This window comes from Myxocyprinus asiaticus, chromosome 33, assembly GCF_019703515.2.
Source record: "Myxocyprinus asiaticus isolate MX2 ecotype Aquarium Trade chromosome 33, UBuf_Myxa_2, whole genome shotgun sequence".
Taxonomy (NCBI): domain Eukaryota; kingdom Metazoa; phylum Chordata; class Actinopteri; order Cypriniformes; family Catostomidae; genus Myxocyprinus; species Myxocyprinus asiaticus.
In genome coordinates this window covers 28,262,793-28,289,437 of record NC_059376.1, presented here as the reverse complement: position 1 = coordinate 28,289,437, position 26,645 = coordinate 28,262,793, and the positions used below count along the sequence as shown (strand labels likewise).

Genomic DNA, 26,645 nt, shown 5'->3' with positions numbered 1-26,645 from the left:
CAGAAAGTCATACCAGTTTGGAACAACAGGTGAGTAAATGATGAGAGAATTTTCATTTTGAGTGAACAGTCCCTTTAATTATAAGTTTGGAAAAAAATATGGGGTTTCAACTGTATGTATGACATGCATGAGGGATTCATGGGTTGTGTGAGTTGCAGCATTTAACTCACAGGTTTCTTGCCCACAATGACCCTCTCCACAGCCTGCACTTGAGACACATGGTCATCGTTTGTCCTGAGTTCCCATTTCTGAATGCGCTGGTAGATTCCGACTAACATATCCCTGGGAATATCTTGTCCATTGTCCACTCCTGTTGATGAAAAATAGTGGCAAAAAGAGAGACAAGCAGTAAAAAATGGTTTATAAATAGTGCTGTATTGTAGGCCATGTCCACACTAATACTTTTTTGGATTAAAACTCTGATTTCAGTTCCCTATCTGTCACTCACTCGACATTGTGTCGATGTAGTGACACTAGAGGTCACTCTTGGGAGCCAGAGACACATCTGGTCTTTGATAAAAGGCCAATGAAAATTGCTGAGTGGTATTTGCATACCACTCCCCCGGACATACGGGTATAAAAGGAGCTGGTATGCAACCTCTCATTCAGATTTTTTCTTCGGAGCTGAACAGTCGATGTTTACTGAGCTGACTGTTCATTCACCTCTGCTGGATCTGACGGGGCATTTCAGCGGTTTCTCCCTTCTCTGCACTGGTGTACTCTAGAGAACGCCCCTGGGTGCTTCGGCAGAAATAAGAGAGTATATTTCTCTAAAAGAGTATATATTTCTCTAAAAGAGCGGCACACACGGAACGACTTTTTAAAGATGCGTCTTTTTAAAGATGCCTTTCCATTTGTGTTATTCCTGGTTGTGGTCATTATCTCTCAACTTCTGACGGTCACGATCGCTGTCTTTCGTGTTTGGGCGCGACACACGCGGACACAGCGTTCATGGATGGATCATGTACTCATTGCGAGAACATGACCATGGCAACGCTGCAGTTGCAGCTTGCTTTTTTAAGAAACCCTCCGCTCTCCCCTGAACCCTCACGGCTCGATGATTGGTTCCTGGGCTCGCGGCGCCGCTCACAGCAACGCCCCGCTCCAATTCCTTTCTTCCCGGAAGTGCACAAGGAGCTGACAAGGTCGTGGGAGGCACCTTTTACTGCCTGGTCCTGATCTTTCAGCTCCACCGCCCTCACTACCCTCGATGGTGGGGCGGCCAGGGGCTGTTTGGCAATTCCCCTGGTGGATAAGGCGCTCGCGGTGCACCTATGCCTGCAGAGCGCTGCCACCTGGCGCGGGTGCCCAAAGCTCCCGTCCAAGGCCTGTAGGTTTACGTCGTCCCTGACGGCCAAAGCCTACAGTGCCGCTGGACAAGCCGCCTCCGCCCTGCACGCCATGGCTCTCCTACAAGTCCACCAAGCCAAGGCGCTAAAGGAACTGCACGAGGGTAGTTCTGCCCCAGATTTGATGCAGGAGCTGCGCTCAGCGACCGACCTTACTCTCCGGGAGACGAAGATCACGGCGCGGTCTCTCGGACGGGCGATGTCCACCTTGGTGGTCCAGGAGCGCCACCTTTGGCTCAACCTGGTTGAGATGGGAGAGGCCGACAAGGCACGGTTCCTTGCTGCCCCCATTTCCCAGGTTGGCCTATTCGGCGACACCGTCGAGGACTTTGCTAAGCAGTTCTCAACGGTGAAGCAGCAGATGGAGGCTATCTGGCACATCGGCTCAAGATCCCGCACCCTGCCTGCTCGTCACCAAGGGCGTCCACATGCGGTGACTGCATCGGCTCCACCGCAGCCCGCCCCTTCAGCTGGCCCCGGTGTGGAGCCCACCGCATGAAGCAGACGCCACCTGTCTCATGGCCGGATGCCAAGAACCCGCGAAAGGCTTCGAAGCGCCCCTGAGACGGGGACCCAGGGACGACGAAACCCACTGCCTTGGAGCTGGTAAACAGACTACTCCATCCCCCAGTGGAGGGCCGGGAGGAGAATCTTTTGTTGCCTTTTCATTTAATTTCGCCGCATGCCCAAGTGGCTGCGGTACCCAACAGTTCAGCAAAAGAGCGGTCTCCTCGTTCCCTGGGTCACATACCCGGTGTGCATGGCCGTCATCATGACCACCGTCCACCATTCCATTTTTGGCAGGTTTGGCGCTCCAGCGGCGGCCCTCCCACCCCTGCGTGCCCAGCTGTGGCACAAATCCGACCCCGATGTGACAGTCTCCACGGGTCACGAGGACAGGCCTCTTCCTCCCCCGTCCCAGGCTGTTCCGGGGGTGGTCACAAGGAGCCAGGTAAGTGCTTCAATGTCCCTGAACTCAGCACGGAAACAATATGGCATGGCACCTCAAGCTCTGCCCCGCCGCGAGGCCCCACCCACCAGTACGTCTGACGAGATTGTCCCCTTGGTCCCCCTCGCCCGGAGCTTGGACGCGTGGCTTGCGCTTTCCAATCCATCTTGATGGCTGATCCGGACTGTCCGACTCGGCTACGCGATTCAGTTCACCAGGTGTCTGCCCAGGTTCAGCGGTATCCACTTCACCTCGGTGAAGGGCGAGAATGCTGCTACCTTGCGCGCAGAGATCGCTAACCTCCTACGGAAGGATGCGATAGAGCCTGTCCCTCCGGCCGAGATGAAGAAGGGGTTTTACAGCCCCTACTTCATTATACCGGAAAAAGGCGGTGGGTTGCAGCCAATCTTGGACCTGCGAGTACTGAACCGGGCTTTACACAGACTCCCGTTCAAGATGCTGATGCAAAAACGCATTCTGGCGAGAGTCCGGCATCAAGATTGGTTTGCGGCGGTAGACCTGAAGGATGCGTACTTCCACGTCTTGATTCTGCCTCGACACACATGGGGTCGGACCTTACTGCAGTTTGCATTCGAGGGTCGGTCATATCAGTACAAGGTCCTCCCTTTCGGCCTGTCCTTGTCCCCTCGCGTCTTCACGAAGGTCGCAGAGGCAGCCCTTGCCCCGCTAAGGGAAGTGGGCATTCGCATCCTAATGATTGGCTAATCCTAGCTCACTCTCAGGATGTGTTGTGTGCATACAGAGACCTGGTGCTCTCACACCTCAGCCGACTAGGGCTTCAGGTCAACTGGGAAAAGAGCAAGCTCCTCCCGGTTCAGAGCATCTCTTTTCTCGGCTTGGAGTTGGATTCAGTCTCGTTGACGGCGCGCCTCATGAACGAGCGCGCACAGTTGGTGCCGACCTGTTTGAAGGCATTCAGACAGAAGACAGCGGTTCCACTGAAACTGTTTCAGCACTGGCTCCAGACTCGAGTCCCAAGATGGGCATCGCGCTGCAGGACACATCGCGTGGCCATCATGCCAATCTGTCACCGCTTCTTCAGCCCTTGGACCGACCTCACGTTTCTAAGGGCAGGTGTTCCCCTAGAGCAGGTCTCCAGGCGCGTCGTGGTTATGACAGACGCCTCCAAAATGGGCTGGGGTGCTGTATGCAACAGGCATGCAACCGCTGGCTCATGGACGGGCCCGCGGCTGCGTTGGCACATCAACTGCCTCGAGTTGCTGGCAATTCTGCTCACCCTGTGGAGGTTTCGGCCGTTGATCCAGGGCAAGCATGTGTTAGTTCGGACAGACAACACGGCAACGGTAGCATATGTCAACCGTCAAGGCGGTCTGTGCTCCCGTTGTATGTCACAACTCACCCGCCGTCTCCTCCTCTGGAGTCAGCAGCACCTCAAGTTGCTGCGAGCCACTCAAATCCCGGGCGACCTCAACACTGCAGCGAACGGGCTGTCACAGCAGGTTAGCCTCAGGGGAGAGTGGAGACTCCACCCTCAGGTGGTCCAGCTGATTTGGAGTTGATTCGGGCAGGCACAGGTAGACCTGTTTACCTCCCAAGAATCCTCCCACTGTCTGCTCTAGTACGCCCTGACCGAGGCACCTCTCGGTATAGACGCGCTGGCACACAGCTGGCCCCCTGGACTTCGCAAATATGCGTTTCCCCCAGTGAGCCTACTTGCACAGACCCTGTGCAAGATCAGGGAGGATGAGGAGCAGGTCGTCCTGGTAGCACCCTACTGGCCCACCCAGACGTGGTTCTCGGACCTCACGCTCCTCGTGACATAAGAGATGTGCAGTCAGATTGGTGCTTTCCTTTTTTTTTGGGGAGAGGAAAAAAAGAGGATAAGAGGCCACGACTGGGCCAGCCTGTCTCTATCTTTTGGGCAGTCGACTTTTCCCCAAAGGGCCGTTCAACACTCATAACAGCGCTGGAGGAGGTTACATGTTGGCCTGGTGCGCTGGCTACGAGGCACACAGTGGTCTGCCCGTTACACACCGCCAGTTCACGTAACACAGTTCAGACAGTTGTGGTGTTTCGTGTAGGGACCCCTAGTGTCACTACATCGACATAACGTCGAGAGAGTGAGAGATAGGGAACGTCCTGGTTACTTGCGTAACCTCCGTTCCCTGATCGAGGGAACGAGACTTTGTGTCCCTCCTGCCACAACGCTGAACTATCCGCTGAAATGGCCGGGACCTTGTCTCGGCTCCTCAGCACAAAACCTGAATGAGTGGTTGCATACCAGCTCCTTTTATACCCGTATGTCCGGGGGAGTGATATGCAAATACCACTCGCCAATTTTCATTGGCCTTTTATCAAAGACCAGAGGTGTCTCGGGCTCCCAAGAGTGACCCCTAGTGTCACTACATCGACACAATGTCTCGCTCCCTCCATCAGGAAACTGAGGTTACGCAAGTAACCAGGACGATTCCTAACGTCATCATTTTCCAAAGTATGGAGAAATAGAGAGCGTTTCTGAAAGTCTCTGTTTTTGGTGGAGGAAAATGCCGTTTTAGTGTGGATGAGAAGCATATTTGTATCAAAATGTATGCGTTTTCAATCAAAATGCATTAGTGTGCAAAAGTCATTTTGGATCTCACAACCCTGACCTCCTTAGACCATCATAACTTTCCAAACTGATTATGCTGGTTAGTGCTGGTTTGATGGATGCTGGTCTAACTGTTTTTTTTTTTTTTTTTTTTCCAGAGGGACATGAGCGGAGTTGGTCACCTCTCAGGTTCTTGATGAAATCTTCCAGCTTCATCTTCCTCTCAGCTTTGACGTTGGGACTGTACATGTCCGTATTGAGTAGGATGATTGCAAAGGCCAGGATGAAGATAGTGTCAGGATTCTGAAACTGACGGACGAGTGCAGGGTTGCACACACAGTATCTTTGGCTGTGAGAAAGAAATAAAAAGACACACAGTAAAAAAAGCACTTAACCTTGATTTTACCAGGTTAGATTATAAACTCTTTTTCAAGACAGGCCTGGACATAATATCAGCTTAAAACTTTACAACAAAAATAAATAGACCAAACATAAAATCAAGAGACATATATAAAAACATGACTGTGACTAACTTTACATTAAAACACTGACACATATGTTTTAGTCCTTGATCTTAGTCCTGAAACCATTTAAAGGCATTCAAATTTGTAATTTGAAAGTCTTTTGAAGAAAAAAAAAAAAGAAAAAGATGAGAGATAAAGAGAAAAAGGAGAGGTTACCTAAAGGCCTCTACCAGTCTCTCCACTTTCTGGGCTTCTCCCTGAACTTTAATCTGAGCCTGAAACTTCCTCAAGGCGTCATCCAGATCCATGCCTGAGAAATCCATCTCATCCAACACACAACTGAAAGAAAGAAAGAAAGAAAGAAAACAAAGAAAAAAATGAATTACCAACTTGCCTGACCACTTCTACATAACTTTTTCAGCTTTTCTCTAAATTCATCTGCCAATTTATATTCTTAGTTCAGATAATTTTTTAGCCACTGTCTGGCATTTTTTTTTTTTTGTCTCAAGGCTGCTGTGACGATGGATCCTCAGTCTACAGTCTGGGGCTGCAAGACAGGAGACAGGAAAAACATCAGTACTTACTCTAAAACATCCTTATTGAATTGTTTTTGTCGGTTTCCCAGAAACTCCCCAATCATTTGTCTACTCAGGCCTTTTCTCTCCAGAATGAAGCGTGCAATTCCCACAGGTGTATCTGAAACAAAGCCTCTCTCTATCAAATACTGGATCCCCTTTTCTGGTTTCCTAAAAGACAAGTGAGACAAACGAAGCGAATGAGGGCAAGCACATTGAGTGAGACAGAGAAAGAAATTACTGGGATTCGCAACACAAAGGGGAAAAATCCTGCTAAATTAAATTATTAAATGCAACTAACCATATAATCATATGTAGTTAGAATCCCAAAATAGGGATTTTCTTTTTAAGATAAGAGAGAACACCATTTCGTTGTTGTTGATGTCAAAGGCCATGCGTCAAATCAAACTGCCAAATCAGGCAAAATGTCAACATGGATAGGACATCCCCTCATACTACAAAACCATGGACAAAACTATGCAAAGTAAAGGAAAATATGACCCACACTACATTAAATATGGATTCATTTGCAGAAAATAAACATGGTTTGAGTCGACCACAATTTGTTTTGTGTGGTGAAAATCTCTGCCAAGAGCAGCCAATGTTGATAATATGTTAAATGTTTAAAATATCATTTTGCATATTGTTGAGCTTATGGAATAATAACAAATTTCAATGTTTAATTTTTCACTTTTGCACAATAAAAATGTGGTACTGTGTTGAGTGCCGCTTGACATCAAATTTAAAATCTGGATCCTGAAGCAAAACCTGTTGAGAACCACTGCTTTAAACATTAATTCCAGTAAAACAGTGATCAACTGAAGTGAGTGAAAGCAGAAAAAAAAAGAAAAACAGAAAAAGACACAGAAACAACAGGCCAAGGAGAGACAGGTTTATATACAATTGAGCACATTTGATCATAAAATCCAATTGATTCTCAGTTTCGTTTCCTCATAAGGATTCATTTTCTAAAAGACCCTTTTCAAAGTTCTGAACATGCTAAATTATTCATAACACATCAATCTTGCATCATGAAACATTACAGTTACTTATCATTGTCAATTATCTGATTTATAATGAAGGACATGCTAAAATAACAGTACCTCCATACATCCTCTCTGATCTTTAACACAGGTAGTAGGAGTCAAAGAAGAAGTTCAGAGATTTCAGTCTGGGCTCTTCATGTACTGAACATTAGGATATGAAAATAATATGACAGTTGTAATAAACCATATGAAGGATAAATCTGTAGATGTCTATAAACCAGTTTTTCAACATCAAGATTATAGGTTAAAGTTTATATGTACTCATAGACATGGGCGTAGAATATGCGCTGGGGCACTTTTTCACCAGGCAAATGTGTTTACGTTGTGTATTTCATACAGCAAATGTGCAAGTGTAAATGCAGATGTTAAAATCCACTGGTCTGTCTCTTAAGAGATGAGATAGCTACTCACCCCCACAAATGAACTTGCCATTTACCATTGTTTTCATGGCTGAATATACCCTCCTTTAATGATTTTACTGTGAAATTAATGTAAGTTGTTTAATGGTATCTCTTAACATTTTTTGATAATAATCTTTTATATTATTATGATACTTTTATTATTATAAAGCATCTTAAAGCGATAATTACACACAACATTCAGCACTCACAATTATGCACAAATTTGCGCTTTTAATTCGAAACTGAATCAGTGGGTGTGGAATATTTTTATCAAGTTAAATACAAATTCATCAAGCATAATCAATGTAAATACAGCCATTTTATTCTTTCTGATGGTCAAGCATGGATTTTACTGTGTGTGTGTGTGTGTGTGTGTGTGTGTGTGTGTGTGTGTGTGTAGAGGCCTGTGGGAAGGAGGCCCCTGAAAATGGAATATGTGATCACATATGGTACTCATATATGGTAAACTTGAGTCTCATTTTGACACTAGAGAAAATATAGGATAAGGCTCCGTACAGAAGTTCCAGATGGAGAGGGTCCTCTCTCATAATTTAATGTTCTCTAAACAGACTGAAGACACAGAACAAAATGTATGGGGTGCATTGGTCACGCCCTAGGTGAATGTGTGTATATAGGCCTGTTTGAATACAGAAAGTCAGTTGTGCTGGGAGCAACTCGGCTTTGCTATCTCTGATAATAAAGTCTATCTTCTGGCATCAAAACCCCAAGACTTCAAGAGTGATGTTTCACAGAGGTGGCAGAAGCCACAACAAATTGGCGCCCAATGTGGGGCACTGGAAAGGAGCAGAGTTGAAGCCACAATGGGCTATCCGGACAAGCAACTCAAACAGTGGCCACTTAAAAAGGTAAGCATTTTTTGCTTATATAATTAGTTTGTGTTGCTTGCCAGAATCTGCCCATGGTGGTAAGGACATTCAAAAAGCTCATCCAAATTCAAAGAACAAAAAAGAATAAAGGGTTCTGATTCCAGAAGAAATAATTGCATGCAATGATCTGTTTTTACTGTTAAGGGGGCCTTGACGAATAACAGTAAATGAAGAGCAGATGAAATTTAAAAATTAAAAATTAAAAATCCAGGAAGGCAACAGAGACAGCTTTTTGACCAGGTAGGCAAATCCTGCAATGATCTGTTTTTACTGTTAAGGGGGCCTTAACGGATAACAGTAAATGAAGAGCAGATAAAATGTAAACATTTAAAAATAAAAAAGGCCAGGAAGGCAAGAGAGGCAACTCCTACAGGTCACCTAAGAGGGTTGATAGAATAGTTGCGTTTAAGAATTTTATATTATTTTTTTGAGAGCTTTGTGTTTATAAAGGCCTTGTGTTTGTAAAAAGTGTGAAAGTTTCTGTGTCTGTGAGAGTGTTTGTGTCTGTGTTTGAAAGTGTGTGAAGTGTGACTGAAGTGCAATTGCGTATGGAAGTGTATGATTGAGTACAAATATGAGCCCAGCAGAGGGACTGGAATGTATGATGTGTCCTTAAAATAAAAGGAACACAAAGTGTATGTTATAGGAGTCCTATAAATAAGCCAGGTCAGTGCTCCGATGTCCCTGGACTCAGCACGGCCATGGCTCTGCCCCGTCGCGAGGCCCCAACCGCCGGTACGTCCGACATGATTATCCCCTTGGTCCCCCTCGCCCGGAGTTTGGCTGACCCCTATGCGATTCAGTTCACCAGGTGCCCGCCCAGGTTCAGCGGCATCTGCTTCACCTCGGTGAAGGGCGAGTGCGCTGCGACCTTGCGTGAGGAGATCGCGACCCTTCCGCGCAAGGGCACGATAGAGCCTGTCCCTCCAGCCGAGATGAAGTAAGGGTTTTACAGCCCTTACTTCATCGTACCGAAGAAAGGCGGTGGGTTGCGGCCAATCTTGGACCAGCGAGTTCTGAACCGGGCCTTGCACAGATTCCCGTTCAAGATGCTGACACAAAAACGCATTTTAGCGAGCGTCCGGCATCAAGATTGGTTCGCGCCGGTAGACCTGAAGGACGCGTACTTCCACGTCTCGGGTTTACCTCGACACAGGCCCTTCCTGCGGTTTGCTTTCGAGGGCCGGGCATATCAGTACAAGGTCCTCCCCTTCGGCCTGTCCTTGTCCCCTCACATCTTCACGAAGGTCGCAGAGAAAGCCCTTGCCCCGCTAAGGGAAGTGGGCATCAGCATACTCAACTACCTCGAAGACTGGCTGATCCTAGCTCACTCTTGAGAGTTACTGTGCGCTAACAGGGACCTGGTGCTCAGGCACCTCAGTCGTCTAGGGCTTCGGGTCAACTGGGAAAAGAGCAAGCTCTCCCCGGTTCAGAGCATCTCTTTTCTTGGCTTGGAGTTGGACTCAGTCTCAATGACGGCGCGCCTCATGAACGAGCGTGCACAGTCGGTGATGAACTGCCTGAAGGCGTTCAGACAGAAGACAGCGGTTCCACTGAAACATTTTCAGAGGCTCCTGGGGCATATGGCATCCTCTGCAGTTGCCACACCGCTCGGGTTGATGCATATGAGACCGCTTCAGCACTGGCTTCAGACTCGAGTCCCGAGATGGGCATGGCGCCACGGGACACATCGCGTAGTCATCACGCCGATCTGTCCATCAGGGAACGGAGGTTACAAAAGTAACCAGGACAATTCTTTTACAATTCATATATAGTACAGGGCCAAAAAACAAAAGAAGAAGAAGAACGGCATAGATAAAGATGAAGTGGGCTCAATGGAATCAGTGTTGGATCGATTTTCTATAAATTTACATTATGTTTTCTGCATATAACTTGATAGTTTGTTAAAGTACAACATGAAAACAAGCACAGTTGATCTGCTGGTCTCCTTGTTTCATCCCAACCTACTATTACGTCAGCGATCTTGGGGAAAGCAGATTCAGCTGACATCTCACCAGCACCAGAGAAATGGTAGGCTATGTTATGTAGGCTGCTCTGTTTACGAAGGATGTTATGATTTAATTTAAATTAAAAAGAAATAAGTCCAAAGGTTCAAAACTCCCCTCCACATACGGTGCTGTAACTGGTCACCATATCTTTTTTTTTAACCCAAAATATTCAATTACTTCAATAATGATGCTCAATATATGTAATTTTTGAGTGAAATTTCCATTTATATCATCTTTTAGGTTTTTCACTCAAAAAGTCCAGTCTTTAAACAAATGAAGTACAAAAAATTTGAAAATTTTGTAAAAAAATAGCTTTAAATGAAGTATAGCATCTCAGGATTCTGTCTTTGCCAAGACAGAACTCCTCGTGATCCCAACCAACCCCTCTGTTGACCACAACCTCACTATTCATCTTGGTTTAACTACACTAACACCAACCAGAACAGCCCAGAACCTGGGAGTGGTGATAGATGACCAGCTTAATTTCACTGCACACATCTCATCAAACGCCGTTCTTGCAGATTCACGCTTTACAACGTCAGGAAAATCAGACCTTTCCTGTCTGAATATGCTACACATTTCCTGGTCCAAGCTCTGGTCATTTCAAGACTGGACTACTGCAATGCTCTGTTGGCTGGCCTTCCAGCTAACACAATTAAGCCACTGCAGATGGTCCAGAATGCAGCAGCGCGTCTGGTCTTCAATCAGCCAAAAAGGGCTCATGTCACCCCACTCTTGATTTCACTCCACTGGCTACCTGTAGCTGCCCACATAAAATTCAAGGCTATGACTCTGGCTTTCAGGACAGCAAATGGAACCGCACCCTCTTACTTCAATTCACTTCTTCAGGTCCATGCTCCAACTCGCTCTCTGCGGTCTATGAACAAGCGATGCCTGGTGGTCCCATCAAAAAGAGACTCAAAGTCTATTTCATGATCATTCACTTTCTCTGCTCCTCTGTGGTGGAATGAACTTCCAACCTACACACGATCTGCTGTTACCTTCTCAACATTCAAGAACCATCTGAAAACACATCTGTTACGAGAGCACTTAACCAACCCACACTAATTGCACTTACTACTGCACTTAACCTGCACTTAATGTACAGAAGAAAAAAAATCCTTGTCTGTCTCTTTCTTCTGTGCTATCATCTTTACTACTCCAGCCACTGTGAAAACTTGGCAGTCCTTGTTAAACTTTGTATGACAAATTGCTTGCTATGTGTCTCATTTGTAAGTCGCTTTGGATAAAAGCATCTGCTAAATGACTAAATGTAAATGTAGGATACTGTTGTCACTGCTTCAAATTCAACTTAAAACGCCAACTACTCAGATATGAAACATCACACTGTCAATCTTATTACTAGGCTGCTACAGGTGCATTCTGGTGAGTGTCTCTTACTTGTTAAATTGGTTGAGTCCAATGCGGTATTGCCTCCTCTGCACCACGTCATTGTTAAAAGCTGGTGAGTCCCAGCTGTGCCGGCTCTCTCTCTGATAAGTCTGTTTTCCTAGCGGAGGCAGTGGCTCTCTCAAACTGTCCCTGGATGAAGAGCCTGAGCTGCAGTTGATGGTCTCGTTCGAGTTGGTGGTGGAATTCAGCGAGTCATTATCGCCATCTGAGTGCTCCAGGCCAGTAGGAGGCAGCGGCGTGGACGACGAGGAAGAGAGCGGCGTGAGTGGAGGCTGGGTGGGGGAGGGGGACGTGGGGTCTGGGTAGGGGTGATGGATATGCGGTAAAGGGTGGTGGTGCATTGGATGGTGAAGGTGTGGGTGATGGTGGTGATGCATCATGGTGTGATGTGGAAAGTGCGTAGGTAAAGGCGATGGGATGGGGCGGCCCGGAGGTCGCGTCTGGCCCTGTGCCACACAGGGATTGGGCGAGCGAGGGACAGGGTTGTGTTTAAGAGTTTCTTGGGGCGATCCACCACCCATGGGCTCCTGCTCGTAAAGCAGCTGTCTGCTGAGGGAGCCGCGGTCTGAGCGGTCACTCATGTCGACCGAGCTGTCGCTGGGTGGATCTATGGTAAGGACAGGGAGGTGTGACCCACGTAAGCGGTAATCTCTGCATTCCGTGCATGGCGTGCTATGCCTGCTGTTATTGCTCCCACCACCCTCCATGTCCCGGCTGTCCTCGCGACCTCCGACCCCGCTGCTGACACCCCAGTACTCTGTGTCCGTGCTGGAGGGAACCCGCTCAATGGACAGTGGTGAACACGGTATGCCGTCATCCATATAAAGTGTGACGTCGCTGTACGAAGTGGCTGTGCTGTCTTCATGCATGACTCCTAGTCGCTCATGCTCTCCTAAGACTCTTCGCGGGGTGGGTTTGCTGCTCCATGCACACTCACTGAAATCATCGCCCACCTCACCGCCTCCCCCACCACCATCCTGAGAGTCCCCTTGTCCTGACTGACATGTCAGAGTGTCGTCCATAGAGTCAGCCAGAGATGTCACCTGAGTGAGGAAACACACATGAACATTCAAGAATGGAGTCATACTTAGACCACACACAGTTTTTAATCTCAAAGAAATAATTAATTATTACAGTAATACATCTGATAGATCATTGGAATCATTTCTTCATTTAACATTTTCACATATATATATATATATATATATATATATATATATATATATATATATATATATATATATATATATATATATATATATGTATATTTTTTTTTTTTTTTTTTTTAATTCTCAAATTTAGGGCGTACTTCTCCCCAGTTTTTAATTAACACAGACTCACTTCTAAAACATCTTTAAAAAAAAAGTTTTCAGATGCACTACAGTACAGTGTTTCAAGTGTTTCAGTAAGCATGTTAGCATGCATGATCTAAAACAGATTATTCTTAATAAGCCAACAACACATGTGGTCACGAACACATCTTATGGTTTTCTTTTAATGATTTTCATATATGGTTTAAGCATAAACCAATCAGCACATCTAGATCTTTGCCCATTATGCTGATTTCACGTTGCACATAAACACCTTTACTGAAGTTCTTACCGGCTTATCCAATGTGCGCAAGTGTTGTGCGCATGCCTGTTCTTATTTTTTATGCAAAAAGCAGAGAATAACCAGATGATTTCAAGTCTCACGTAAGTGCGGTTTTCTTGCGTTGTTGGACTTCTTTAACAAGCTGGTTCTTGGTAGATCTCAGCGTATGTAATACCTCTGAAGAAACATAATCTACTTTCTTCTTGTATAAATGTGTGTTTCTTCTTTTTTTTTTTTTTTTTCTATCTCGTCTGAATATACAAGATAGTTGTGTAAAAAAAATCTGAATTTATTGGCCAGGCTGATTAATTGGCTGAAATTTGGCCAGTTTGAGCTTAGTGGCATTGACCAATATTTGTGCCCGACTGGCAAATGAGTAATACAACGATGGCCTTGTCAACTGATAATTCAATTCAAACATACGAATATTTCATTTAATTAAATAAATGTAATTATTTTTGTGAATTTTAAGCAAATATTGTGTAAAATCTTGTGATTTTGCATGACTCATTTGCTATCATATATATTGGATGAAGCTCCAAATGAAGCTTCCTGATGAAGCTGGTCCTACTAAGGAAGTCTGGTTAAGCTTAGTACGAGGCCTAGTGGGGACACCAGCATACCAGAATGCCTTACTGGGGGCTAGCATCCAAAACACATAATATGCTGGTGACCAGCTGTGCTGATTTTGTCAAAACAACTTGTAAAAAACAATTTCAGTCATCCACTAACCCACACTATTCAAATGTGATTGATGGTAATTAAAGATTTGACATCACTCAGTTTAATCTCCATTATGGCTGAGCATTGGACTGAAGCGTGACCAGTTGAACCTGATGAATATTGTGCCAATGTGCTAAGACTTTAACACCAGGTCACTCCAGGGAGACTGTCTCTGCAATTAGTGCACTCTAAATTGCTTTTGAAAAAAGTGTCTGCCAAGTGATAAGTAACAAGTATTGCCTTTGAGTTATGCTTTTGCTTTTCATTCACCAAAGGTCTTAAATCTTTAAAAAAACATTAATCTAAACCTGCAGACACAATACTAACCCAATTTAAAGCAAAATCTCTAATCTTACATCTTAAATGCTATACTAAATCAAAGCAGTTATCACTCTTTCCAATGCAATTTCCAAAAATCCATTCCATGCATTTCACACATCTCTCACCTGTTTGTTAAAGGCATCATCTGCATGCGAATACTCTTCTCTATCTGAAGGACAGTGTGCAGGTGAATCAGCATCCTGCTGTGTGTCTGGGGTTCCCGGCTGGACAGCTGTACCCAAAGTCGAGCTATGATGACTGGTATATCGACCTTGCTGCTGATGGGGTATCTGGGGCTGCACCTAAAGAAATAATGGAAAAGACAGAATTGCTTAGTATAATATTTGATGTTTTCACAATTTCTGTCCAGGTGAGTAATGTGATCCGGAAGTCAGGACAAGTCATGTACCATTGAGAAAGAACAGTGACATGGTACTTACAGTTGAAGTCAGAAGTTTACTTACACCTTAGCCAAATACATTTAACCTCAGTTTTTCACAATTCCTGACATTTAATCATAGAAAACATTCCCTGTCTTAGGTCAGTTAGGATCACTACTTTATTTTAAGAATGTGAAATGTTGAGTCACGTGACGCCATGCGAGGTTCGGACATGTGAACGGTGAGCTCTGCGCACTTTGCTAGTTTGAATAATTTTTATGTCATAAACCGGTGAGATTCGATACACCCTGATCCTTAACTGTTCTAGGAAGACAGTATGTCAAAGAATTCCAAATCCTCGAGCTCTAGAGACATTAAAAGACACTTACGTGCTAAAGTGGATACCCCCGAACAGGCCGCAAGCCCGGGAGCCGATTTGGCTAGAGCAGTGAAGGAAATTCGGCAAGAATTGTTGAACGAGTCGGCAATGCTGACGAATGTCATTGCTGACTTGGAGGATCTTGCTGTAATACATTGATCGATCACGGCCATGGAGATGAAATTCAATGAGTTGGTTACAAGAATGGGGGATGTTGAGAAACGGATCGATTATCTGGAGTCATCGGAGAGGGAATTAGCTGCTAATCCACTAGCGACCAATGTGGATTTGGAGCACGTCTGGGAAAATCTGGAGGACTTGGAGAACCGCAACCGGCGGAATAACGTCCGAATTGTAGGAATTCCTGAGGACAAAGAAGGTCGGGATATGGTGAAATTCCTGGACGGTCTCTTTCCGGGTCTGCTCAACATAACAGGCCATAAGCTGGAAATCGAGTGAGCTCACAGGGTTCCGGCTCGTCGATTCGCTGAGGGAGACAGGCCCCGATAAATTCTGGCCAAATTTCTGAGATCATCCGATAAAGATCTCATGTTACACAAGGCGAGGAGTAAAGGAAGGCTTTCTTGGAAGAACCACAGCATTTTCTTGTTCCCAGACTTTGCAAATTCGACAAGAGAGAAACATAATCGATTCAAGGAATGTGAAGAAACTCTTACATCAACGGATGGCCGCTTTTGCACTGATGTTCCTGGCCAAATTGAGCATAGATGCTAAGAATGGCTGTAAAGTATTTACATGTCCCCAGCAAGCGATGTCCTTCATAAAGTCAATGGACTAAGTTATTTTGTGGTACTCACGTTGCAGCCAAGTGGACCGACTCACTGAACATCCACTTGATTGTCTGAGGAAGCTGAGTGCCTTTTTTGTTTCTTTTTGTGCTGGTTCCACCTTGCAGCTGGTGTTTGTTTTGTGTAGTAGCACTGAACATTTGTTTGACTGTCCAAGGAAACTGAAGTTGGAGTTTGTTTTGTGGAGGAACACAACTTCGAGACAGTTATGTGGATGAATCTACACATTCTTTGTGTTTATTCCACCTATTGGCCGGACTTCAGCAATCCTATGGCAAAGTTGTTGCGGGGGCTTTCGTAGGTGTACATGGACTGTTTGAGTTTAGAAGGATGGACGCCGGTTGGAGCTGTCGTGAACGGGGTTAATGTGTACGTTTTTTCTTTTTTCTGTTTGTTTGGTTCGGGGGGAAGTTTGGGGTTTGATTGTTGCACTACTGTTGGAATGTGGTTTTTATAATTTTATTTTTGACACAATCTATTTTTTCTAATATGTCAAAATGTCAAATGTTAGTATGAGTGGATTGTCTTTCTCCACATAGAATGTGAATGGGTTGGGGCACCCCATAAAAAGTAGGAAAGTTATTTATCTTCTTAAACGTAAGAAATATGATATAGTGTTACTTCAAGATACGCATCTTTCCCTGAAGGACGCTGAACAATTTGGGATGATATGGGGTGGACATGTTTTCTTTAGTGCTGGCTCAAGTAAGAACAGGGGAGTCATTACACTGATAAGTAAGCATCTACAATTCAAATTCTCAAACAGATTAAAGATAAATTAGGAAGAGTCATTACTGTTTTAGCAGAAATTCAGGGGCAAAGTTTGATTTTGGCTAATAATTACACACCTAACGCTGATGATCAGGGCTTTTTATAGATCTTGAAGGGATGTTGCAAGCCGCTGGCACCCCTCAAGATATAATATTGGGAGGAGACTTTAATCTATTGATGGACTCATTCCTTGATCATAGTGAAGCAAAAGTGTGTAAGAGCATCAACCCACACTTCACAGGATGTGTAAAAATCTTGGTCTTACAGATATTTGGAGACTTTTGAACCCATCTGGTAGGGACTATACATTTTTTTTCATCAGTCCATAAGATTTATTCTAGACTTAATTTTTTTTTTTATGTCTAAGTCCCTCTTTTCATCTGTTGTTGATTGCTCAATTGGAAACATCTTAGTCTCAGATCACGCCCTGGTGAGTTTAGAGGCATTGTCACATACAGAGAAAAAGAAATCATATAGTTGGTGCTTTAATGTATCCGTTTTGCAAAATCCTGAATTCCAACAAATGTTAAAGGCTGAAATCAATGTTTATATGGAGACCAACTGGTCCTCAGTATCCTCTGTGGGCATGGCTTGGGAGGCACTTAAGGTGGTTCTTAGAGGTCGGATCATACAGTATGCCTCATTCATCAAAAAATCCAAAGCACGAGAACTCGTGGATTTGGAAGGGAATATTAAAAGTGCCGAGGCAGAGCTGAAGCACCAAATGTCGTCTAATGGCCTCAGAGAATTGACCCGACTGAAATATAGACATAATACTATTTTGTCGTGGAAGGTGGAGTTTTGGCTATTCAGGGCAAGACAGTCATACTTCGAGTCGGGGGACAAAGCAGGGAAGCTTTTGGCTAGATATACTGTATAAAGCAGAGAGAGAGTCTTTTTCTACCATTGCCTCAGTGAAATCTGCTGGTGGTTAAATATTTACCTCGGCCATTCATATTAATAATGCTTTTAAATGATTCTATCTTGATCTATATAGTTCCACGTCTTCGTCTACTGATGAAGATATTAGAAACTTTGTGGAACCATTAGAACCATTAGTAATTAAGGCAAGGCTCTGGGGCCAGATGGCTTTGCCGCTGATTTTTTTTTTAGATCTTATGCTACAGAACTGGCTCCACTTTTGTTAGAAGTTTATACAGAATCATTAAAGAATGGAAAGCTTACACCAACCATGACACAAACCCGGATCAGTCTTATTCTTAAAAAGGACAAAGAAGTGAGAGTAAGAGTTACCGTCCAATTTCCCTGATTCAGCTAGATGTAAAAAATATTGTAAAAAATTTGGGCTCACCGATTAAGTAAAGTTATGACATCTCTTATACATATAGATCAGGTGGGGTTTATTCGGGGCCGCAGTTCTTCTAATAACATTAGGCGTTTCATCAATATCATGTGGTCAGTGGCGAATGATCAGACTCCGGTCGCTGCCATCTCACTTGACACTGAAAAGGCATTTGATATGGTAGAATGGGATTATCTTTTTAAGATTTTGGAAATATAAGGGATCGGGAATACTTTTATTGGATGGATTAAGTCACTTTATAGACACCCGGTAAATGGATTAATTTCAGATTATTTTGCCCTCTTTCCCCATTATTGTTTTGTCTTTCCCTGGAAACATTAGCAGCTGCAATAAGAAAGGAAGATGATTTTCCAGGGGTGGTGGTTGGCTGCTACAATCTCTCCCTGTAGATGTCCCCCTCTCTTATTTCAAGCAATCTGATAGCATAGCGAAGTCCTTCATTTGGAATGGTAAGTGTCCCAGATTACATAAATTATGTAGGCCAACTGACAAAGGTGGGCTTGGCCTACACAAGATTTTGTTTTATTATTATGCATTCGATCTCAGACATTTGGCTCATTGGTCACTTTCACCTGAGAGAGCCCCTCCCTGGTTTTGTATTGAACAGGAAGTTCTTGCCCCTATTTTGCCATTGCAAAGCCTTTCTATTAAACTAACCGCAGAAGTTAAGTTACACCCCGTTATCTCTCATTTGTACGCGGTATGAACAAAAGTGTCCAGAGTGTTTAATTCAGACATTTATTTAAATGTTGTCTAGAGCATATGGCTGAACCCAAAATTATGTATTAATAAGTCTCCTTTGTGCTGGTCAGTGAGGGAGGTTAATACGCTCGGTGACCTATATGAGAGTTGAGTGTTGAGATCCTTTGAAAATATGGTTCAACATTTTAGGATTTCTTTAGGTAGAAAATACTTTAGGTATTTACAGCTGTGCCACCTGCTCTGTACTATTTTTGGGAGTGGCATACACCCCCCCTAAAGCGGCAGATACCCTGGAAGTGGTGATTACTGCTTTTGGAAAAGGTCATGAGGCATCAGTGTATTACTCCCTGTTAATTCAGTGTCTGGGGGATGGAGCTTCAACTTCTCTCAAGAGATTATGGGAGAAATATTTAAACTTGGTATTGGCGGAGGGAGTGTGGGCTAGGATTCTAAAAAACATCAAGTCTACACCTAGAGATGCAAGGGTGAGTCTGATGCAATTTAAGATTTTACATTGATTCTATTGGACCACCTCTAGATTGTATAGGCTTGATCTTAAAGACAAACCCACCTGCTGGCGATGCCAATCAGAAGACGGGGACACAACCCATGTTTTTTGGGGGTGTGTTAAGATCCAAGAAATTTGGTTGAGGGTTCAGAGCTTTATGTGTGACGTACTGGACACTCAATTTTCATTTTGCCCCAGACTCTGCATCTTAGGCGATGGGGTGGTCATTAATATTAGGGATAGACATTTAAAAAGTTGGGTCCTAGCCAGAGTTATGATCGGCAGACGGATCATCCTCAGGGGATGGAAGTCGGCTGGGGCACCCTCGTTTCGGGAGTGGTGCGGGGAGATGGGCGAGGTGGTGGCATTCAAGGAGGTGATATATAGAAGGCTGGGAAAATGGGATTTGTTTGACAGGAAATGGGGTGGATATTTGGCTATTTTTGAGGGTTCTCAGGGAGGGGCAGTGGAGAGGGATTTGTAGTTTAGATGTGATACAACATGATACTGCCACCCTCATGCTTCACATTTGGATGGTGTTCTTCGGCTTGCAAGTCTCACCCTTTTTCCTCCAAACATAACGATGGCCATTATGGCCAAACAGTTCAATGTTTTGCTTCATCAGACCAGAGGACATTTCTCCAATGTGCACTTGCAAACTGTAGTCTGGCTTTTTATGGTGATTTTGGAGCAGTAGCTTTTTCCTGCCTTTCAGGTTATGTCGATATAGGACTCGTTTTTCTGTGGATATAGATACTTGTCTACATGTTTCCTCCAGCATCTTCACAAGGTCCTTTGCTGTTGTTCTGGGATTGATTTGCACTTTTCGCACCAATCTACATTCATCTCTAGGAGATAGAATGCGTCTCGTTCCTGAACAGTATGATGGTTGCGTGGTCCCATGGAGTTTATACTTGCGTACTATTGTTTGTACAGATGAACGTGGTACCTTCAGCCATTTGGAAATTGCTCCAAAGAATGAACCAGACTTGTGGAGGTCCACAATTTTTTTTCTGAGGTCTTGGCTGATTTCTTTTGATTTTCCCATGATGTCAAGCAAAGAGGCACTGAGTTTGAAGGTAGGCCTTAAATTACATCCTCAGGTACACCTCCAATTAGCCAATTAGTCTATCAGAAGCTAATTGGCTAATTGCCTAAAGGCTTGACATCATTTTCAGAAATTTTCCAAGCTGTTTAAAGGCACAGTTAACTTAGTGTATGTAAACGTCTGACCCACTGGAATTGTGATATAATCAATTAAAGGTGAAACAAACTGTCTGTAAACAATTGTTGGAAAAATTGCTTGTGTCATGCCAAAACTATAGTTTGCTAATATGAAATCTGTGGAGTGGTAATGACTTCAACCTAAGTGTATGTAAACTTCTGACTTAAACTGTATAGACATTAGTCTATGCTGTTCAAAGAGTTAAAAGTCATTGGTTACATATAAATTCACTAAGAGGAATAATACCAGCCCCTGCCTGCACTTCTGATGGTGTATACATATCTATAGGGCCCTGTATATGTTCATTTTAAGGCCTATTCATATCATGTGCAAATTTTCAGCATGAAAAACATTCTTATCAAGTTTTTGAAATCAACTGATGCATCTCTATGAACTTCACACCAAGTCTGGCGAATTATACTGCAATTATTAATTTTCTTGATGAATTCAGCATTAGGCTTTAATTCTTTCAAATATGTTATACTGTTGTGCACACAGTCACATTGGACTAAGATTTTGCAATCAAAAATATGGAGAAATATCTTTAAAAAACGGACATCTTTATAAATAATGAATATCAAACATGTACGTAATTCTAACCATGTTATGGTGTTAAAATTACAAACACACCACATAGCATGGCATAATAATTGTTGCATATAGTAAATGAGTCGTGTCCAGATTGAAGGTGTCAGTCACTGTGCAGGCTTTCTCTTAGTGATCATAATAATTAATGTACTGTTCCATTACCTGCGGCTGTCGCTCGTCAAATGAGTACTGCGAATGCATGTTCGACAGGATGATCCGACGGGTCATTCGGCTTTCAGAGGCGGAACTGCGTAGCCGTTGAAAGTTCTTGTTCATGCGATACTGCCGGAATGCCGTCTGTATGGTGCGAGCCGCTCGCCTGCTCAGAAAGTAACCACCATACTTCCTCTCCAGCATCTCCACCTGAAAAAAGGGGAAGATGGAAACGCAGAGAAAAAGAGCAAGAAAAAGAATTGGTTTGAAGCAGGAGTGTAAAAAGCTTCAAATGGACCCTTTTCATGGGCTGGGCAGGGTAAATCTTGCAAACTTTTTATTTGAACTTTTTTAATAATTTAATGTACATCACTATACTATGCTTATATTACCCTGGAATTAATAAAAAAAAAAAAAAGTTAACACTGTTGCGATGGAGTTTCAAATATAGCTGCTGAGGGAGTGATAGTAAATTTAACTTTTTCTCTCTTTTAACTGCCATAATCCATGTCTCTATTATTTCCCGTTTTGGAAAGTCATGGAAATGTAATAATACATTTTTTCTTGTGCTGCTGGAGCAAAACGGGAGTGCAAAAATTATGTGCTGTGGTCTCTTATTCAGTGCTATAGAAGTTTACCGCTATAGTTCACCTCAGCGTTCCAAAGCCAGAAATGTGAAAAAGGTCCATACTATCATAACTACCATCACATCTTTTCTAATATGTGAGATGATGGAAGTTTGGCTTCACATTAAAACAGCTGGAGTATATTTATGTACATTCTACAATGCATGACTGTAGTTTAAATTGGCAGTCTGTGAGATGGCCATGGTGAAACACAAACACGTGTGGATGTTCCTACAGACTGTTTGTGCCACTGAGAGTTCTGACAAACAAATTAAGAACAAAATTGTCAGGAAGCTCCAACACTTCAGCAAGTAAACATAGTTTCCTTTCATTAATATTACTGCATTTACTACAAACTACCAAGTTATTACTAATTTTTTTTTTTTTTTAGACATGTTTCATAATAATACCATGGTACAAAATAACACAGGACAATACAACACAATCGAATACAAGCGGAGTACCATGTAAATACATGTGATATGATTACGGTAATTATTCAGTTCCATGGTATATATCAAAGTGCCATGGCGGTACCATCTGATACCATCTCTTTGGCACCAACACAGTACTTTTTTTGTACGAGTGGTACAGTGTAAGTATGCAATGAGAACTCTTGGTGGTCTAAAGGGTTCTATATGCTTCTAGAGACACACATTCAATAACCTTTTTGTCCTGCAGGTCTGTGGAGAGCTCATAGCTCTCAGAGAGTGCTTTGCAGCGCTTGCTCTCTTCCTCCTCTTGCTTGCGAAGTGCCAGGCTGGCAGGCTGGTGACGGGTCCGTTGAGCCCAGGCCAGGCTCGCTGGGCTTGGAGGGGCCACGGAAGGCCCTTGAGGGCTGGGAGCGTTTCGAATGTTCCCGTAGCGGTTCGTATTGCCCAGGTATGGGCCCTGACTGCAGGTGCTGTCGGAAAAGCTACCCGTGTCTGGACACTGAGAATCTGCCTCCACACTGACATATAAAGAGAAAGAGAGAGAAAAAGCTCTAGGTCAACAACTGCCAGAAAAAGATCTGTTGACACGCTGAGACTAAAACAAGTCTGTAATGTTGGCACTAAAATTTAACTGTAGACAAACATATTAGCAAACTAACCAACATTAGCATTTCAAATGCCCATATGCAGACCAGCCAGGGCCCAGCCATCTGGCCTGAGTACAGAAGAATGAGGGAGGAAAAAGAGAAGAGAAAGGGAGTGTGAAAGAGAAACAGACAGAGGACATGGTGCATAAAGAGAAAGAGAAGCAGAGAGAGAGAAAGAGAGAAAGGTGGAAGAAGGGAAAACAGTGGCATGTGTGGCATACTGTCAAACGAGAGAAGCCAATTATCATTAATGAGTCATCCGATGATGACTGAAGGAGGAGAGAGAGCGAGAATGCAGCATAGAAAAGAAGGACAAGGAGGTGTACAAAGCAAAGTCGACCTTCAACACCCCTCTCCCCCTGAAGCAGGTGTACTGTACTGTACTGTAATGTGATGACTCACTTCCTGTTGTCAGCATTGCTGAAGGAAACCACATTCATTTAGAAAGTCAATTATTTATTTATTTATTTACTTATGTTACATATTTATTTGATATAATTGAAATTATATAATTTAATATTATTTGCCATAATATGAGGAAAAATGAGTGAAAATGAATTATTAATTATATATGATTTATTTATATATTTATATATAATTTATTATTCCTTTGTATTCTTTATTCTTATCTTAATGTTTTTGTCTTCGTATCTTTTCTTTCTTCATTTTATTTTGTCTTTTATCTTTCAATTACTTTGAATATTTGTCTTTGGTTATTTTAAATGCAGCTAAATTAATGGTTTTTCATAACTGTTGGGAATACAAAAGCAGAATTATTTGTCATGGCAATAATGCAGACTGAACAAAAACACCATTTGACAGTTGCAATAAATCACATTCCCATTACCATAACATAATCTATTCTTCCACATCTTTATACGCAACATCTAATCTTTATTCTCTGTGTCTTATTTTCTGTGTTGTTCAGTTGTTTACTCACATGTATGCGTGGGCTCTATGCGGGAGTTTTGTCTTTCGATGAAACCACATGGCTAGGGAAGTAAACACACACAAACTCTCACACATGATGTCTGCAGATGTACAAGAGCGAGTTTGTGTTTGTGTAAGAGCTGTTCTGCGATCAGTAGAATCATGCCGGTGAGTTTCCAAATGACTGCATTTGACAATATCTGTCAATTACTGCAGTATGATTGCAGTTTACCAGCAGCACACACATGCACATACAGTCTATGTCTCTAAGTGTAACAAATCACTTCACTCCAGGGAACTGGTAACTACCAACATGGCAACAGCTGAGTTTGCCAGCAGCAGAAAAGCTTAAAAACAATAGACTCATCAGCAATGTACAATAATAAAAAAAAAAACGCCACACAACGTAACATTCAGTGTATGACTAATATAGTTTATGGTTCTGCAATGTACTATTTTATCTAAAATTAACACATTAAAATGCAACCTCTCTCTCAATCACACACACAGGCAGTCCTTCTAACTTTCTCTCATGTCCACCAGGTTTGAGTGTGTGTGCACATGGTAATGTGTGTCCAGGAATAGTGCCAAGTAATGTAGCCATGCAGTCCTGTTGCGATTAGCATGAGTGACTGTAGATGTGTGTGCATATTTGAATTTGCATGTTATGTGTGTTTGCTAATGGCACATGTGCAGCTGAGCTAGATACCAGTCACATGGTGCATTTGTGTGTGTGTGTGTGTGTGTGTGTGTGTGTGAACCGTGCCATCACCACCCCCTGGGGCAAGTCATACAAAGGCACACACACACACACACACAACAGTCCTGGGCCAACTCACTATCATACAAACATATTACAATGCATACAGCAAGGCATATTTTTACAAATAGAGAGCGAATATAACATAATAAAATAGAGATGAATATACTACAATGACTCACATTATTCTGTAATTGCAAGCATCTTCATAAACAAAATAGTTGTAAAACTATAATAACTGTTTATTAAAACTAAATCCAAGCACCAATATATGTAAGAATAAAAATTTAGGCCTACCTTAGACATCCCTCATTTACTTCGAGCAGCAGAATTAAGCTATCAATTCTGCGTACAGACTGTTCCAAATAATCTATTTCCACTAGAGTTCAGTAAATTCACAGTCTCCAACAATATTTTGAAACATAAAGCTGTCTGGCCTGATGTCTCCACAGAGCATATGTAATATTCACCGTATCCATGTTTTCTCCAAGAAAAGAATGCAGACATTCGCTCCAAGCCTCTGAAAGCCTTCACATTTTACACAGAGAGGACACCAAAGATTCAGCGGACAGATTCAATTGCTAAGACAGGTGGAGTGGGAAAGTCCTCATAATAAACATCATAGACGAGGTGAACTAATATTCTCTCTACTACCTCTCAAACTCAAAGAATATGAATTGGATTTATCCATTTGTTTATTGCATGAAGGCCTAATTTGACACATATTTGTACATAATTAATTAGTGGTGCTTGCTGAGACAAGCATCACTGTTACTATTACTCACACTTAGGGTTAGTGATTTAAAGGGGATAACTCATCCAAAAATGAAAATTCTGTAACCATTCACTTACCCTAATGTTGTTCCAAACCTGTATGGCTTTTATTTTTTCCATGGAACAATGTTGGTCTCAGTCACCCTCTACTTTCATTGCATCTTTCGTCCATAAAATAAAAGTGAATGGTGACTGAGGCTAACATTTTGGTAATATCTTGGTTTGTCATTTTTTTGCAATATAATGAAAGTGAATATTGACTGAGACAAAAATTTTGCCTAACATCTCATTTGTGTTTCATGGAAGAAAGAAAGTCATACAGACTTTGAACTAGTGGTCGACCGATATATCGGTGAGGCCGATAAATCGGCCGATATTCAGAATTTTTTAATTATCGGCATCGGGCGATACATTTTCCCCTTTGGCCGATTTGTTTCTTGAGGGTGCTGAGAATCGCCTGCTTGCATGTGAAGCAAGTGAGACATGTAAACGACCAGTCACGGTTAATTTTGTTGTTACGTGCCATCGTGTTAATACAATAATAGACCGGTGTGCAATACAGTGTCATTTAAACAGTCCGCATATCAGATCCATGGCAGATGTGTTTGAGCTCATTATATTTAAGTGCTCGCCTGTTCATTCTCCCTCTCTCTCCTCAACAGTTCCCTTTTAACTGTCTTGTCTAATGATAAAAAGGCAAATATCAATAAAACTAATATCATTTACCATCTGCAAATATGTGCATATCTCGTTTAAACAGATGTAATAAACCAATCTCACACAACTTCAGCAGATCCAGCATCATGTGGAGCGCTCATTTATTTACCTCTGAAGCACGTATTCTAACAGTCTCTCCTCAACAGTTCCTTGTAACTTTTCTAATGAGAAAAGCCGAATATCAATAAAACTTCTATTATATACCATCTGCAAATATGCAGATATCTCGTTTAAACAGATGTAATTCACAAACCTCGTGAAAATCCAGCATTTTCTTCCTGTCGATTACTCATCTAATATCTTCCTCTGAAGCACGTATTCTATCAGCCAGAATCAAAAACTTCAGGATCAGGATCAAAACTTCCTCTGATTCACAAATCATGACGGTCAGTCCATGACAATCCAATCAGGCGATCCAGGCCATTTAAACTGTCTAGAGATTGCTGCTGCTCGAGCTGGATCCGCACAAGCGTGTGAGTGCAACTTAAAAGTAAAAACGCTTCACGTGAGCTATGAGAAAATGTAATATTCACTAAGCACTGTATGTGCAATTGGTTTGATTTGGTAATTTTTGAGAAAATGCGATTGCTAACGTGGACATGCCATACATGGTTGCTGG

The 26,645-nt window shown here is 42.9% G+C and overlaps 1 protein-coding gene across 3 annotated transcripts in view; it reads right to left on the bottom strand.

Annotated features, from left to right (window-relative positions):
- Positions 1 to 26,645, bottom strand: part of LOC127423785 (IQ motif and SEC7 domain-containing protein 2-like) — a 121,183-nt gene that overhangs the window by 7,506 nt on the left and 87,032 nt on the right. For all 3 annotated transcript variants that reach the window (XM_051668357.1, XM_051668359.1, XM_051668360.1), the window contains 8 exons: positions 22,431 to 22,716; positions 21,148 to 21,348; positions 14,425 to 14,601; positions 11,651 to 12,705; positions 5,916 to 6,077; positions 5,548 to 5,670; positions 5,050 to 5,216; positions 171 to 310 (listed from right to left, as the gene is read on the bottom strand). In XM_051668357.1, coding sequence (XP_051524317.1) covers positions 171 to 310; positions 5,050 to 5,216; positions 5,548 to 5,670; positions 5,916 to 6,077; positions 11,651 to 12,705; positions 14,425 to 14,601; positions 21,148 to 21,348; positions 22,431 to 22,716 — 2,311 coding nt within the window. The remainder of the gene's footprint in view (positions 1 to 170; positions 311 to 5,049; positions 5,217 to 5,547; positions 5,671 to 5,915; positions 6,078 to 11,650; positions 12,706 to 14,424; positions 14,602 to 21,147; positions 21,349 to 22,430; positions 22,717 to 26,645) is intronic.